Source organism: Carettochelys insculpta, chromosome 20 (genome assembly GCF_033958435.1).
Source record: "Carettochelys insculpta isolate YL-2023 chromosome 20, ASM3395843v1, whole genome shotgun sequence".
NCBI classification, from domain to species: Eukaryota; Metazoa; Chordata; order Testudines; family Carettochelyidae; genus Carettochelys; species Carettochelys insculpta.
In genome coordinates, this window is record NC_134156.1 from 4,829,502 (window position 1) to 4,843,842 (window position 14,341).

The 14,341-nt window shown below is 42.5% G+C and overlaps 1 protein-coding gene across 2 annotated transcripts in view; it reads right to left on the reverse strand.

Moving 5' to 3' along the window:
- TBCD (tubulin folding cofactor D) overlaps nt 1-14,341 on the reverse strand; it is a 204,487-nt gene that overhangs the window by 185,928 nt on the left and 4,218 nt on the right. For both annotated transcript variants that reach the window (XM_075014908.1, XM_075014907.1), the window contains exons 3-7: nt 10,561-10,611; nt 9,583-9,680; nt 7,344-7,445; nt 3,175-3,318; nt 2,466-2,521 (exon numbers count right to left, since the gene is read on the reverse strand). In XM_075014908.1, coding sequence (XP_074871009.1) covers nt 2,466-2,521; nt 3,175-3,318; nt 7,344-7,445; nt 9,583-9,680; nt 10,561-10,611 — 451 coding nt within the window. The remainder of the gene's footprint in view (nt 1-2,465; nt 2,522-3,174; nt 3,319-7,343; nt 7,446-9,582; nt 9,681-10,560; nt 10,612-14,341) is intronic.

Below are 14,341 nucleotides of genomic sequence, written 5' to 3' on the forward strand. Positions count from 1 at the left end.
AACCTTCAGCCCCTCAGTACTTCCAGTATTGAGGAGAAGAGGCTGCCGGTGCTAGCCCACTCAGCTCCTGCCTTTGCGGGGGGGGTGGATATACCAGTTTGAGCCCCACCTGCTTCTGGGTGGGGGGTTGGGGGGGCAGAGGCCTCATGGCCCCCTGAAAGGGCTTGCAGACCCCCCTCGGGCTATGGAATGAGAAACGCTATTCCGTAGAAACCTTAGTGTTCTCGATACACATAATTTCTTAATATTTTATTGGGGGTAGCCAAATTAGTCTGTATCTTCAAAAACAAGAAGTCCTGTGACACCTTATAGATTGACAGATATTTTGGAGCACAAGTTTTCATGGGCAAAGACCCACCTCATCAGATGCATCTGATCAGGCAGATCTTTGCCCATAGAAGCTTATGCTCCAAAACATCTGTTAGCCTAGAAGGTGCCACAGGACTTCTTGTTATCTCTAGCATAGAAATTTTTTCCACAGAACACCTATTCACATGACACTGAACACCAGGATTCCATGGAACACAATTTGGAAAACCCTGCTTTATAATCATTGAATTTACAGTGCAAAGCGAAGGATGGAATTTTAAACTTTTTGGGAGTGAGAGAAAGAAGATTAAAAAAAGATGCAGATTAGCTCTTTTGAAGAGTTTGGTTTGGTTTGTCCTTGTGGGAAGTAGCAGAGTAGGTGACGAACACTCAAAATTATTCTTCTGCTATCCCTCAATGCAAATATGTTGTCTGACAAACCTATTGGTGGGTTTTTGAGCGACTACGAAGCCCAATTTGTGCCGTGCTCATTTTCCCATAGAAGCAACATTTGAAAAACAATAGAGATAAGACATTTAAAACTGACTAGAACAAGAAAACGAGGACAGGCTTCTGTCAGCACCAAATATACATCCACTGGCCTATTACAAAGGAAAGATAGGAGAAGTAACATCTTTATTAAACTAAAACCTGTTCACAAGAGACAAGCTTCTGATCTTGCTAGCCTATGACAGACAGAATTGTTGTCACTTCATTACTGGCGGGTTTGTTTGGTACTTGATCATGTGTGACTAGGATAAGTAGCTTTAGGGTGTTCCATCTTCCTATATCTAATTTACTTTAAGGCTTCTTTGATAATAAAAACCAGAGAATACAGCAGTGCTACTGTTTGGGGGAGAGCAGTAGAAAGAAGACAAAAGGCCTGATACACAGAATGAAATTAAATATTACTAGTCCGCCTGCTGAATTTAGAGTTCTAAGAACACTCCAGATTAACAAACCTGAAGATAGAACACCCCTCATAATCCACATAATCATCAACAGTAGAGAATTATTTTCCCACAATCTCTGAATACTAAATAGCACTCCTCACAGGCAAAATAATGTAATTTAAATTCCATTTTGTTGCAAGTGCTGATGAAGATTGCTAAAAGCATCAACTGTGTTAGACACCCATCTTCTCAAAGGCTATGTCTACACTAGAGGGTGTTGTCGACAAAACCCAGAGAGCATGCAGATTCCCCAGGCGTTCTGTTAACAGTAAATTAACAGAATGCAGCACTTATGTCAACAGCCATACCCTACTCCCCATGAGACAGAGTGCCTTTATTGACAGAGATCTGTCAACAGAAAGCTGGTGTGAGCGTTCCCTGGGGTCCTCTGTCAACACACAGGGCTTCAGGACACTGGGCAGCCCTGTCTGATGTGCTTCCGGTTGACCATTTTGTCAATAGAGCAGCTGGGCAGTCTGGGTGCAATCTGTCAACAGAAGTTTTGTCGGAAGATAGCTTCCAACAAAAACTTGTGTCAACAAATCACTGTAATCTAGACATAGCCAAACACAAAGGAGCATGCTTATTTCAGATAGACCAAACGGCTGCCTGAGGGCTAGACCCCTACATAAATATAAACATCTACCAACACATGTATATATCTTTATCCACAGGGCTCTACTCCCAAGCGACAGTGTGGCTAATGGAGAAGAACATCGTCCTGTTGCTCCCAGGAGCCAGCACTCTGTGCTCTGGACTTGCAGCTCCTCCAGGCAGTGCAGCTGTACCACCGCCAGCTGCAGTGTCTCTTGTCTGTGGTGGTACAGACCTCCTGGCGGCAGGGCTGGGGAAGTACAGCCAGACTGCCTGAAGGAGTTGCCAGTACAGGGCATTGGCTCCCGAGAACCACGGGAGCACACTCCTCTCCGCTGACCGATCTCTCTACCGGGAGAAGAGCCATGCTGATCTATGGATATTGATGTCTATCCACAGGTGGACACTTGCATCCCTCTGGGCTGTACTGATGGTAATGGTGATCGCAAGCCATATTTTGGGCCTAGGTTTATACAAGTAAAGTATTACATGTACTCCTGCCAAACCTGTAAACACACCCAGTACTGCCAGTAGAAATCTTTTAAAAATTAAGAAACTAAAAGGGAAAATTACACTTTTCTTTTCTGCCAAGACCAGCACTAGATTTACCTGGAAACCAGTACAGCAGCTGCATCTCGAGCCTTATCACTGACAACTAGGTAAGACTAAAGGAAAAAAGAAAATTAATTGTCAAAGAGTTTGCAGAGACAGAGTAAGTAATAAAACTACACAACAAATCTGAAAATATATACTTCTTAATGATCATTCTTATAAACATTAAGCTGAGCCTACAAGCACAAGAAGTTTAAACCATCTTCCATTTGGCAAGGCACAAGCTTTCAGACATCAAAGTGGTATAATCTTTTCTGTACCTTTGCACTAAAGCAGTACAGGCTAATATCTATAATACAGGTTAAACATCTCTCGTCCAGCACCCTTCGGACCTGTTTGGGGCTGAACGACAGATGATACTGGACCACGGAAAGTCAATATTCCCTAGCAGCATTACCAAACACTTCCACTGCTTACTGGCTCTCAGCTGACAGTTAGGGGTAAAATTGCGGCTAAATAACTAGTTATTTACGTCTGAAATCACCTAGTCTAACAGGATATGTACTTATATTACACAGTTTTCAATTAAATAATCTACCAGTTTACAAGAATGAAAATAGCCTATTAGATATTAAAGAATGGGAAAAACTGTATATGCAGAATTTGGAACGGTGAACTAAGCTCTTTTGCATTACATAAGCAAATGAGGCCTGTGAATCAAAAGGTCAAAGGGTCATATACTATACAAAAATCAAGTAACACTTACTTTTGCTATTTTGAGTATGCGATCCATTATTGGCATTCGACTGCGTCCTTCAGAAAGGATATTTCCATCAAGACGAGCCAAATCAAAAGGTATCAGACATGTCATGGAGAGCCATAACAGGAGCATGTAGCGAGTCTCCCACGTCTACGAAAAAAATACAATGAAAAACTTGTTTTGGTTATTTCAAGTACACTGTTAGAGCAAAAACACAGCCAATGGTCTCAAGAGTCTGCAACAACCACTGGGAAAACCATTCAGAGGTGAGATGCCCTAAAATATCTAAGGAGACAGGAGTGTGGCATCGCCAAATACTAAAAAATGCTGTCACTGAATCAGAAGGGGTTAAGAAACTAGCACAGAGGTGAGCAATAATTTTTGTGAGAGGCTACTCCAAGAATTTTGGAAAGTGATCACAGGCTTCACTTTTCTACTATATTAATAGAGGAGGTGTGGGCTCAAAGCTGCCAGCTGCTGTTGGCAAGCATATTTCTGTATACCCCTTGGGTAAAGGAGGGCAGTGAGTCTCCTCGCACTGTCTGTGCTTGCAAGTACCACCTCCGCAGCTTCCATTGGCCAGTTTTCAGCCAATGGGAGCTGTGACTATGAGGGCAGTATTCTCACATCTGCTGCCTCCCCACAGGAGGCGCACAGATAGACAATTGCCAGCTGCCTCCAACCATAGCACTTCCATGAGCAGTGTGGCTGGGGCCACAATAAGCAACCAGACTCACAGAGATATTTTCTTCCTAAGTGCAATGCTTTGCCCAATTTTGCCCAACTAACAGGATAAAGGGACTGAATTCAACCTTTAGAGACATCACAGACTATGGTAATTTTGCATATTTACATGTATAGTTAGATGTTGACAACACAACCAGAGGTTCCTGTCTGTCACTATGTTCTAATGGTTCAAAACTCTAAAAGAGAATATTAGCATTTTGATTAAGTTTGGGCATAACAATATCACTGTCTTAACTTCTCTTTGAATTTGTAGTAATATATTTGTAAATGGTTAGAAATGTGTAATTGCCTTACTTTAATCTATGAAGCTAATTGTCAGTTTTGCTTCAAAGCCACAATGCTTCACCCAAGAAATACTTGTTATCAAGAGGCTGACAGTGAGCTATAAAAAGAACTGTAGTACCTACCATCTCAGATCTGCTTCAGCTCTATCAGGGGAAGTTTCAGTTACAAGACTGAGGTCTCCAGTCTGGGTTACTCTGATATTGGACTATCATCCAAGGAACTTATTCTGAAAGATCTCTTTACAACTCTAACGCTTACCTAAATGTTGACCTAAGAATGAAACTGACCTAAGTATTGTATTCATGTCTGTCTTTTAACCCATATACTCCCCCTTTTCCTTTTTAAGCACATTTTGATTTAAGATTTGAAATAGTCATTGACCTGGTAGGTAATCTATTTGATCCCTTGAGACTGTAGAATTTTTACTATGAAGAACAAGACATTCAGTAAACCACATCACACGTGACTGGCCCCTTGAGTAGTAGCTCAAGGCTGGGTTGCTTTAAGGGAACTGCGGTTCTGACTCTTGAGCAATAATAAGGTATGGTAAAAGCTATTATGCTGCTGCATTAACAAATCTAACTATCAGAATAACTGCTGGTTTGGGGAATTGTCTTTGCAGTATGTCCTGATTAATCAACTTCAGTGTGGATATCTGGTAGTCCTGCCACAGCTGTTATCAAATTAAAGGAACTTGAAATCTACCCATTTTTAAGTTTAAAAGTACCGTCAAGTACCACAGCTCTCCTGAGTGTCCCTGTAAAAACCACATGAATTAGCTTTTGTCATTTTCTTGTTTGCTTGGGTCTTTTTTAAAAATTTCTCTCTCTGTTCTTGTGGTGAGAAGGAACACCACAAACAATGGGGAAATAGACTATACAGGTGAAAAAGTGTAACTTTGTGTGCACAAAACCAAAAAGAAATGTGTTTCACTTTAATCTCTTACTGTATTTTAGATGTTACTTGTACCAGTAAATAAAACATTTTCTGATAGGAGTGTAGTCTAGAGTGATACATCTCTAACCATTGGAAGGCAATTTCTACATAACTAAAAATTTTAACAAGAGAAAGCATCTGCAACTTTTTCATAACTTCTCATGTCTCTGCTTAATCCCATTTAATTAAGTAGCTGACTAGTTAAACGCTAGGTTTAAGCGGTTAACTGATTAAAAAGGTGAGGAGAGGAGGCAGCTGAGGCCCTCTTTCCGGTTGACCCTGCCCCATGGGACCGCTGTGGATGGGGCTATTCCAGCCCAGCTAGAGAAACCCTGCTCTCAGCAGCCCTGCAGAGCTGGAGCAACCCCCACATGTGATGGGCAGGAGGCCGTTCCAGCCTATACCAGCTAACCAGTTAACCTTTAACATCCCTATTGAGAAATCACATTTCACTGCTCGAGCAAGTTCAACCTTTGTATACATATTTCTGTTCTATGCTCTGGAAAGATCTTATTCACAGATTCAAGTTCTGAGAAGAAGTGTCTTTGGCAATTCCTATTAAATTATTTAATACTGAGAGAATACAATTCCTGTATTTTAATCAAAATATTTATTAATAAAAACACCCCATATTTCTGTTTGACCATTTTATTATTTGTGCATTGGTCATTAATAATAATGGACCACAACATAAGCAAGAACAAAAGGATATTAATAATTAGTAACTGGTAAATGTGGATTTTCAACCTCATCTACAATGCAATTCACTGTTTCATACTAAGGAGCCTTGTTCCTTGACCAATATAAAGGAATGAATTTAAATTAAAAAAAAATTGTAATAAGACATTTGTATAATTTTCCCCATGCAGTTGTCAAACACCACAAATTTTGGACCCAATCGCCACATTAGGCAGGAATTCAGAAACTACACTTCACACCATGTCAAGCTGTTGGATAGAAGAAAAATATTTAAGCAAACAGACTTGTGTGTCTAGAAAATTCTCAGCAATCTCAACCATTATATCAGCTGGCTCCATATTAAAATAATTTTTTGTCCTTTCATAGCATAGTCTGATACCTCAGTCTCCTGAATTTACTCCTCACTGAAAAGAAAACAGGTGCCACCATATAAACAGCTTAAGGGTTTTTTCAGGACTGGGCACTGAATAGTTGAATAATATAACTGATACGTTTCACTCAAATTTGTTACAATTTTTCTCAATGTCCCCAAAATATAATTTGTTTTCTCCCAGGAGGACACTCTCAGAGAAGAGTCCTTCTCAAGAGAGGTCTGTGTTTCTGTCCAGGAGCAGGCAAGCTACTTGAATAAACGAGCATGAACACGGAGAGGTACTAGTGAGCCTGGGCCCACCCCAGCGCATGGGGTTTGGAGAAGCACAGCCACACTGGAGATACTGCCTGCATAAGACACTGCCTTGTGGGAGCAGCAGTGACCCCCAACATGCTGCTGGTTTCACCAGTGCAGTTCCTGGTAGAGGCCTGCAGCTCCATGGGTATCCATGTGCAGGACTCCACTTAAAACATATTCAGCTGATGCCAACTTATATGGACAGAAATTCAGGCCTCAAACAAGAATGAACTATCCTACTTCTGCAGGTTTTCTTCCCCTACAGTATTCCATCATTTTGATGTAACAAACTATAATATAAACCCCTTTATCCAGAGAGATCTGGAATAGAACACGTTTTATAAAAGTGTTTTTATAAATATAAAAACTGTTCCTTAGTCCCTTACTTATTTCCCCTCTTCCCTCCACTTATTTTTCCCCATTATTTTTGCAGTATTTAAGCCTTTCCTATTTTCCCTTTCAAATTTCCCTTGTCCACTGAAGTTTATTTTTAGTCATGATATCTTGTATTGCTGGAGTTTACACCGATTCTACTAACACTCAAAACTCCTCACACGGCTCCCTACTACCAAAAATAGAAATGGAATAATCCAACAAGCATCTTTTAGAAAGACTACATTTTTCCTCTCAAAAGGATACTTCAGAAAGTTATACCTAGCTACGCAGTTTGACATTTCTAAGGGTTTCATTTGTGATGGGTAATATACACTTTTATATCCCATTTGAGATAGATGAATTGCATCAGACTACATTGCACTTTTTCATTCCTGCATAATACCTCCTTTATATTTTTTTCTTTTAACACAAACATAGCAGGGAAAACAGAAGGAAATCTCACCTCATGGTCCTTAGGATTCTGATCTGCAAACATATCCAAGACAGGCTGTAGATCAGCTACTTCATGAGGAAACAGCTGGAGGAAAATTTTATACCCTCGTACCTATCCAAGAAATGACTTCATAATTTAATGGAACACATTAAAAGGACAATATTACAAAGACAATATTACAAAGCATCTTCCATATGATGTTCAATAGATAGAGGTGATATATTAATTGAAAGTTACTTTATATCTTAAAATACTAAAATTGAGTCAAGTTTTAGAAAATATAACATGTCAGGAAGATGCTAAAAAACTGGGCCTGGAAAAGAGAATACAGAGAGGACATGACAATAATTTTCCAACACAGGTTGAAACTTTCTCGTCTGGCACCCCGGGAGCTGACTGGTGCTGGACAATAGCATTTTGCCATACCACAGGATGTCAATATTATCTAACACATTAACAATGCTTCCACTGCTTACTGGGCTCTTAGAAGACAGTTAGGGGTAAATTACAGCAAAATAGCAGCACAGAACATTGAGAGCCAGGATTGGTAGCTGTAAAGGAACTTTGCAGGACCACAGGAAACTTAGCAAACAACAAGAAGTCCTGTGGCACCTTATAGACGAACAGATATTTTGGAGCATAAGCTTTCATGGGCAACGAACCACTTCATCAGATGCATGAGTGGGGTGGGGGTTCAGAGGGGTATTTAAAGAGTGGGGTCCCAGTAAAAGGAAGGGCCAGACCTGACTAGGTCTATTCAGTCATTCCCTTTGTAAAAGAATAAATGGACATAAATCAGACATCAGGAAAGATAATGCACAAAAACCTGTGGGAGAACACTTCACTCTCCCTGGACACTCAATAAGAGATTTAAAAGTAGCAGTCCTAAAACAAAGAAATTTCAAAAATCAAATGGAGAACGAAATCTCTGAGCTGCAATTTATTTGCAAATTTGACTCCATCAACCAAGGATTAAACAGAGACTGGGAGCGGCTGGCCCTTTACAAAAGCAGCTTCTCTGCCCTGGGTGTTAACATCTCCACATTAGACTCTGACAGTGGGCCACATCCCCCATCTGATCTGACTTGTTTTTATCTCTTTTGATATATACTACTACTAATGGGCCATTTCCACCTGTACTGAATAGACCTTGTCAGCTCTGGCTCTCCTTTTTACTGGGACCCCATTCTTTAAATACCCCTCTACCTCATGCATCTGATGAGGCGGGTCTCTGCCCATGAAAGCTTATGCTTCAAAATATCTATTAGTCTCTAAGATGCCACAGGACTTCTTGTTGTTCTTGAAGATGCAGACTAACACGGCTTCCTCTCTAATACAGGAAGCTTAGCCACATCCATGATAAAGTGTTGTCCAACTAACTAAAATCATGCTGGATTACAGACGTTGCCGGACAGGAGAGTTCCAGATTAGAAAGGTTCAACCTGTTTCTAAAAGGTTGTTACTTGGAGAAGAAAGAAAAATTATTCTTGATCTCTGAGGACTGAACAAAGAGCAATGAGCTTCAATAACAAACAAGGGAGGTTTAGACTAGACTCTAGGGCAGGGGTGTACAAAGTGGATGGTGTGCCCCCTCGGGTGGGGTGCAAAATTTCAAAAGAGCGGCACAGAACGATTGGCCTCTCCCACCCCCCATGGCCTCTGCTGTTTCCCCAAGTCTCCACTGTCTTCCACCTCCAGCCCAGCCCTGCTTCCTACCGAGCAGCAGACAAGCGAAGCCATGTGTGAGCAGCTGCAGCTGTTGCCCAATGCGAAACCTGAGCTCGCTGCCTCCCAGGGAAGCCAGACAGAGGGCTCCAAGAAGGCTGCTACTGAGAAGTCCATGACTCGCTCCAGAGGCAGTGAGTGAACAGAGTGAGCTATGTAAAAGGGAAGAAGAGTTCTTTCAAAGATGGGGCTTACCTTCGAAAGAACCACATCTACACTGCTTTTCTTCTTTTGAAAGAATATGCAAATAATGTCAGATATGTAAATCAGCATCTTATTTGCATGCCTCTTTTGAAAGAGGAATTCAAATGTAGACACAGACTATGAGAAAAATGGGTGACTACTTTATACTTGTATAATCTTTTAATGTGTTCTAAAATACCCCAGTGCAAGTTATTTTTAATTCAAAACAACTGCAATATTTTGAAGTAAAAGATCGCTCCACATTTTTTAAAAAGAAAGTAATTAGTAACCAACAAAATAAGTTGTTGAAACTTTCTACATTTTTAAAACTCAGATATACCTTTGTAATGATATAAAGAAATTTAAAAGCCAGATGTACTAGTGGAGAAGGAGAGCTGTTATCTCGAACTACTTCCAGCAATAAGTGCATCATCCATTCTAGGGAAGAAAGGGGAGAGGAGAAAAAAAGAAAAAAAACAAGATGCATGAAAATTAGCTTGCATGTTCCTCATCATGAAATGTTAGTAAGTACAGGTGGAAAATCTCTCGTCCAGAAACATCCCTTATCCAGCAGTACCATGGATGTTGCTGCACCCCAGAGCGCCTAGACAAGAGAGCTCCAGCTGTGAGGCTGCAGAGATGCCCTGCTAGTGGCAGGGAACCCTGCTGGCACCCTGCTATGGGGGCCCCAGGGCAAGGAGCCAGGGTGAGATCCCCACTACCTGGAGCCCCACTGTGGGGAGCCCAGCCGTGAACTGTGCAGCTACAGGGACCCCTGTCAGACAGGGGGAGCCAGGCAGTCCCCCTTCAGGAACGGATCCTCTCCGACAACTCCAAAAGTGCAGGGACCCCACCCACGGCTGGTGAAGCCTGGCAGCCTGCAGCAGGGAGCTAGCTAGGACATAGAGCCCCATGGGGAGCCCATGGGCAGGCCAGCAGTGCTATGGCTGGGAGCCCCACCAGCAGCCCCACAGCCGCAGGGACTTTGGCCAGGGCAGGGGAGCCCAGCAGCTCCACTGGGGAGCATTGCAGGAGTGGGGCCCTCCTCCAGGCAGCCTAGGGGCAGAAAACCTGCAGCAGCAGGCTGGTGCGCCCCCACAGGCCAGCCAGGAAGCCTAACACATTCAGCAAATCCCCTCATTTGGGACAGGTCTCAAAGGGGTCGGACAAGGAAGGTACAACCTCTTGCTGTTTAACAATATTTGCACACAGTTCAACAACAGCCACAGTAGGCTAACAAGACAAACAAGAACCATTTAAGTTTATCAGTCTGTATCAAAGCATATAGACAAAAAACATACAGAGATGACATTCCTACCTAGGTGCGGATCCAACAAATGAGGCTGTTCCTGGTACTTGTCCATTATAACTGAAAAGAGAGATTTAAGTGTTTCAAGAGAAAGGTCCTCCTTTGGGCTACATCTACACTATGAGGTAGGGGAGTGACTTCCATCTCACGTACATATACCTGCACTAGCTTGATAAGAGTATTGTAGCCACAATAAATAGTACCGTAGTTGCAATAGCCTGGATAGTGGGGGCGTAACTTAGCTGTGGTGAGTATAAACCTGTCAGAACCCCTGGAATACATACTCAGCACCTGTCTGAGCTACGTTTATGAGAACTGGCAACTGTACAGTTAGGGCCTTAGCCTATAGTGTAGATCTCTCTTTAGAATGAAAAGGTGTTCACTGTATTTAAATATACTCCATGCTACAAACGTCTTTAATATAAAGTTTTGCCACCTTTGACACCACCCTCCGTGGCTTGTAAGAATACCAAAGAGTATAACATTCTCAGAGGGGTTACCAGTATTGTTACTGTAGTACAAGATTCATACTAGACACCTACAGACATATTACTTCCCACTAAGGCAGATCTGAGGGCACAACAGGGTACGGAAATTCTATGGATGGGCATGAATGGTTATGAAGCAGCGGTTAGGGAGGAGATCGAGGCTCCAGATGGTGGTTTGGGCTTTGGGGTGGGACATGAAATTAGGATTCATTGGGCAGGAGGGTGCTCCACGCTGAGGTAGGTGATTGGAGTGCAGAGGGCTCTGGCTGAAGATTCAGGCTCTGTAGTGGAATTGAAGATGAGGGGCTTGGGGTGCAGGAGCACGATCTGGGCTAGCACCAAGAAGTTCAGAGAGGAGAAGGGTTGGGAGCTCAGGGGTGCAGGCTGCTACCTGAGGCGTTCAGAAAAGAATACAGTATTGTTTCACTTTTGGAAGGCTTTCTTCACCAGTACAAGGGCTAACTTTAAAAAAAAAAAAATTTAACTCCAACTTGCCAGAGATGTTTCCTACTAACTGCAGGCAAGTGGATTTCTTTTGTCCTGCCTGAATAAGATTTAAATCACTACAGAAACACGCTAAAGAACCCCTTTCTGACAGTCAAACACTGTACAAATCCAAGAGATTTCCACATCTCCCACTACACCAATGTAGTTTCTTCCAGAGAAATTCTGACTTCAAGCAACCTGCAAGATTCATTTTAGAAGTGCTACATCAAATATAATCTTGATCATTTTTGAAATTTGCTCATTTAGGAAAATGGACCAAAAAAATCAAGATGAAGTAGTAATGGTCTTGCCCAAAACAACAAAAAAGCAATTAAACAGCAAGTCTCAGAATAACAAGACCAAGAAAAATTGCATCACCTCTGCAACAAAAGAACATGCTGAGATGGAGATACAAGACATGTAAACGCCAGGCAAATCAAGATACTAGCCTAAATGATGATGCTTTCGAGCCACACTACATTGTCTAAAACGTATCTTTTGTCTTTTGCATGTTTCCTTCTCATGTCATTTGGTTATTCTTCTTCCGTACCTCTCATCTCTCTCAGAACACACACACACACACACACACACACACACACACACACTGTCCTTTAAAACAAAAATAACACCCTTCTAACGCTTCCTTTTTTCTACATTTCCTTTCCTGTGCAAACCGTCTTGCTCTCTGTTCATTTGCTCCTCTCCTTGGCTGTGTCTACACTAGCATTCCTCTTTGGAAAGAGATATGCAAATGAGGGAAATTGAAAATGCAAATGAGGCACATATTTACTTATCTGACACCTCATTTGCATCACCTTTTGAAAGAGCTTCTTTCCAATGAAGAAAAGCAGTGAAGATGCAGCTGTTTCAAAAGTAAACCCCACCTTCAAAAGAGCCCCTCTTCCTTTAAAAAAAAAAAAAAAGAAGAGGCTCTTTCCAAGATGGGGTTTACTTTTGAAACAGCTGCATCCTCATTGCTTTTCTTCTTTCAAAAGACTATGCAAATGAGGTGCTAGATATGTAAATCTGTGCTTCATTTGCATTTTCAATTTCCCTCATTTGCATGCCTTTCCAAAGAGGAATGCTAGTGTAGACAAAGCCCTTGTGTTTTTTTCCTCTCTTCACCCTATTAACTATTAGCACCCTGATGCAATACAAGTTTAACAGCAACATGCCATAAATACCACTAGATGGCACTAAGGAAACAACTTTGACAGATCCACTAATACAACAGATTGCATACTATGGGCCAGGATCCCAAAGTGGGTCTCTTGTGACCCAATTTTAATGGAGTCACCGAGGGTGGCATTAAGCTAGCTGAGGCCCAGTGCCAAAGCCAAAAGGCATCAAACCGAGGTTGTGGGGTTCAGTTTGCAAGCACCCCAAAAACACTTTGGCTTTGCCTCCTGCCATGGCCAGAGCAGTAGGGCTTGCACTCTGGCTCCACCAACCCAGTACAGCAGGGCTCAGGCTTGAGTCCCCTTTCTCACAGTTATCATGTAGTAATCTTTATTATCAGAAGGAGATCGCAGTGCAGTGATGTATGAGAACTCTCACGCTAATATCATTATGTTCATCCCTACTTGTCCCACTCCTGGGGGCATTCTGGGAAAAAAAGCCTAACAATTCCACCCCATAAAATTAAAAATTTTGCATAAGATATTTTAAAATTCTAAAAATTATTTGATAAAATAACACTTCATAATCACACCACTTTCAATTATTGTAGTATTTATTTCAAAACACCTATTAGTAAGTACATCTGTAACAATATAGACACACAAAAATTCCTCCAGGATTACAGAAACCCCTATGGAAATCTAGCTCCTGTTCTCTACCCCAGATGCCAGCTGGTGGGACAGACACCCATAATCCCTCCCCTAGAGCCCAACCGTGCTGTCTCACAACCTAATACTCACCCCTCTTCCCCATGAATCCAGCCAGCTGGTCCTCCAGCCCAGATACCTGCACCTCTTTTCCCCAAAAGCCTAGGCACAGGGTCCACACAGCCCCACCAAAGCCCAGCTGTGTCCCCCTCACAACCCAGATAACCACCACCTTCCTCCCAGAGCTCAGCTGTGTCCCCTAACCCCAGACACCTGCACCCCTATCCCTCAGAGCCCAGGGATCCAGAGGGAGAAACAGTCTGCTGCTGGGTTTGAGGCTTGTGTGACAATTCCTGCACACTGCTGGCTCCTTCCCTTAAGGTGTGCAGGACACACTAACTGCCAGGAACCCTCTAGCTCCTTCCCCCTCCTCCCAGCAATCTCCTCCATGTGAGAGCTGGGCTCTGCCAGGTCCAGTGGCCCTTAATTGCAGCCCACAGCAATTCAGCAGTAAACTCCACTGGGATGGGTAACACAGCCATTCTACCTATTAGCAGCAAGCACAAGTCTGCAAGTCTCACAAAAGCCAATATCATATTAAAAATCAATAGTTGCTCTGCCTGTAAAGAACTGTGTGATTAGACCTAAGCAACCGCAAACAAAAACTCCACTGACTCCCACAGAAGGGGGTCAGAAAAACAACTGAGCAGTACCTGAGTGGGTTTACTGTGACTGTGGCTACACCAGAGACCTTACAAGTAGCACTAAGCTGATGTGGAGAGCTCTCCTGCCGACTTAATTACTCCAGACTCAGCAAGTGGCGGTAGCTATGTCTGCAGCAGCAGTTCTCCCACAGACTTAGTGCTGTCCACACCAGCACTTAGGTAAGTCTAACTTACATTGCTTGTTGGGAGGGCCACACTGACTCACACCCCTGAGCAACGTAAAGTGTGCTGTAGACAGTGGTAGCATGTACAGTCTCACTGTCTG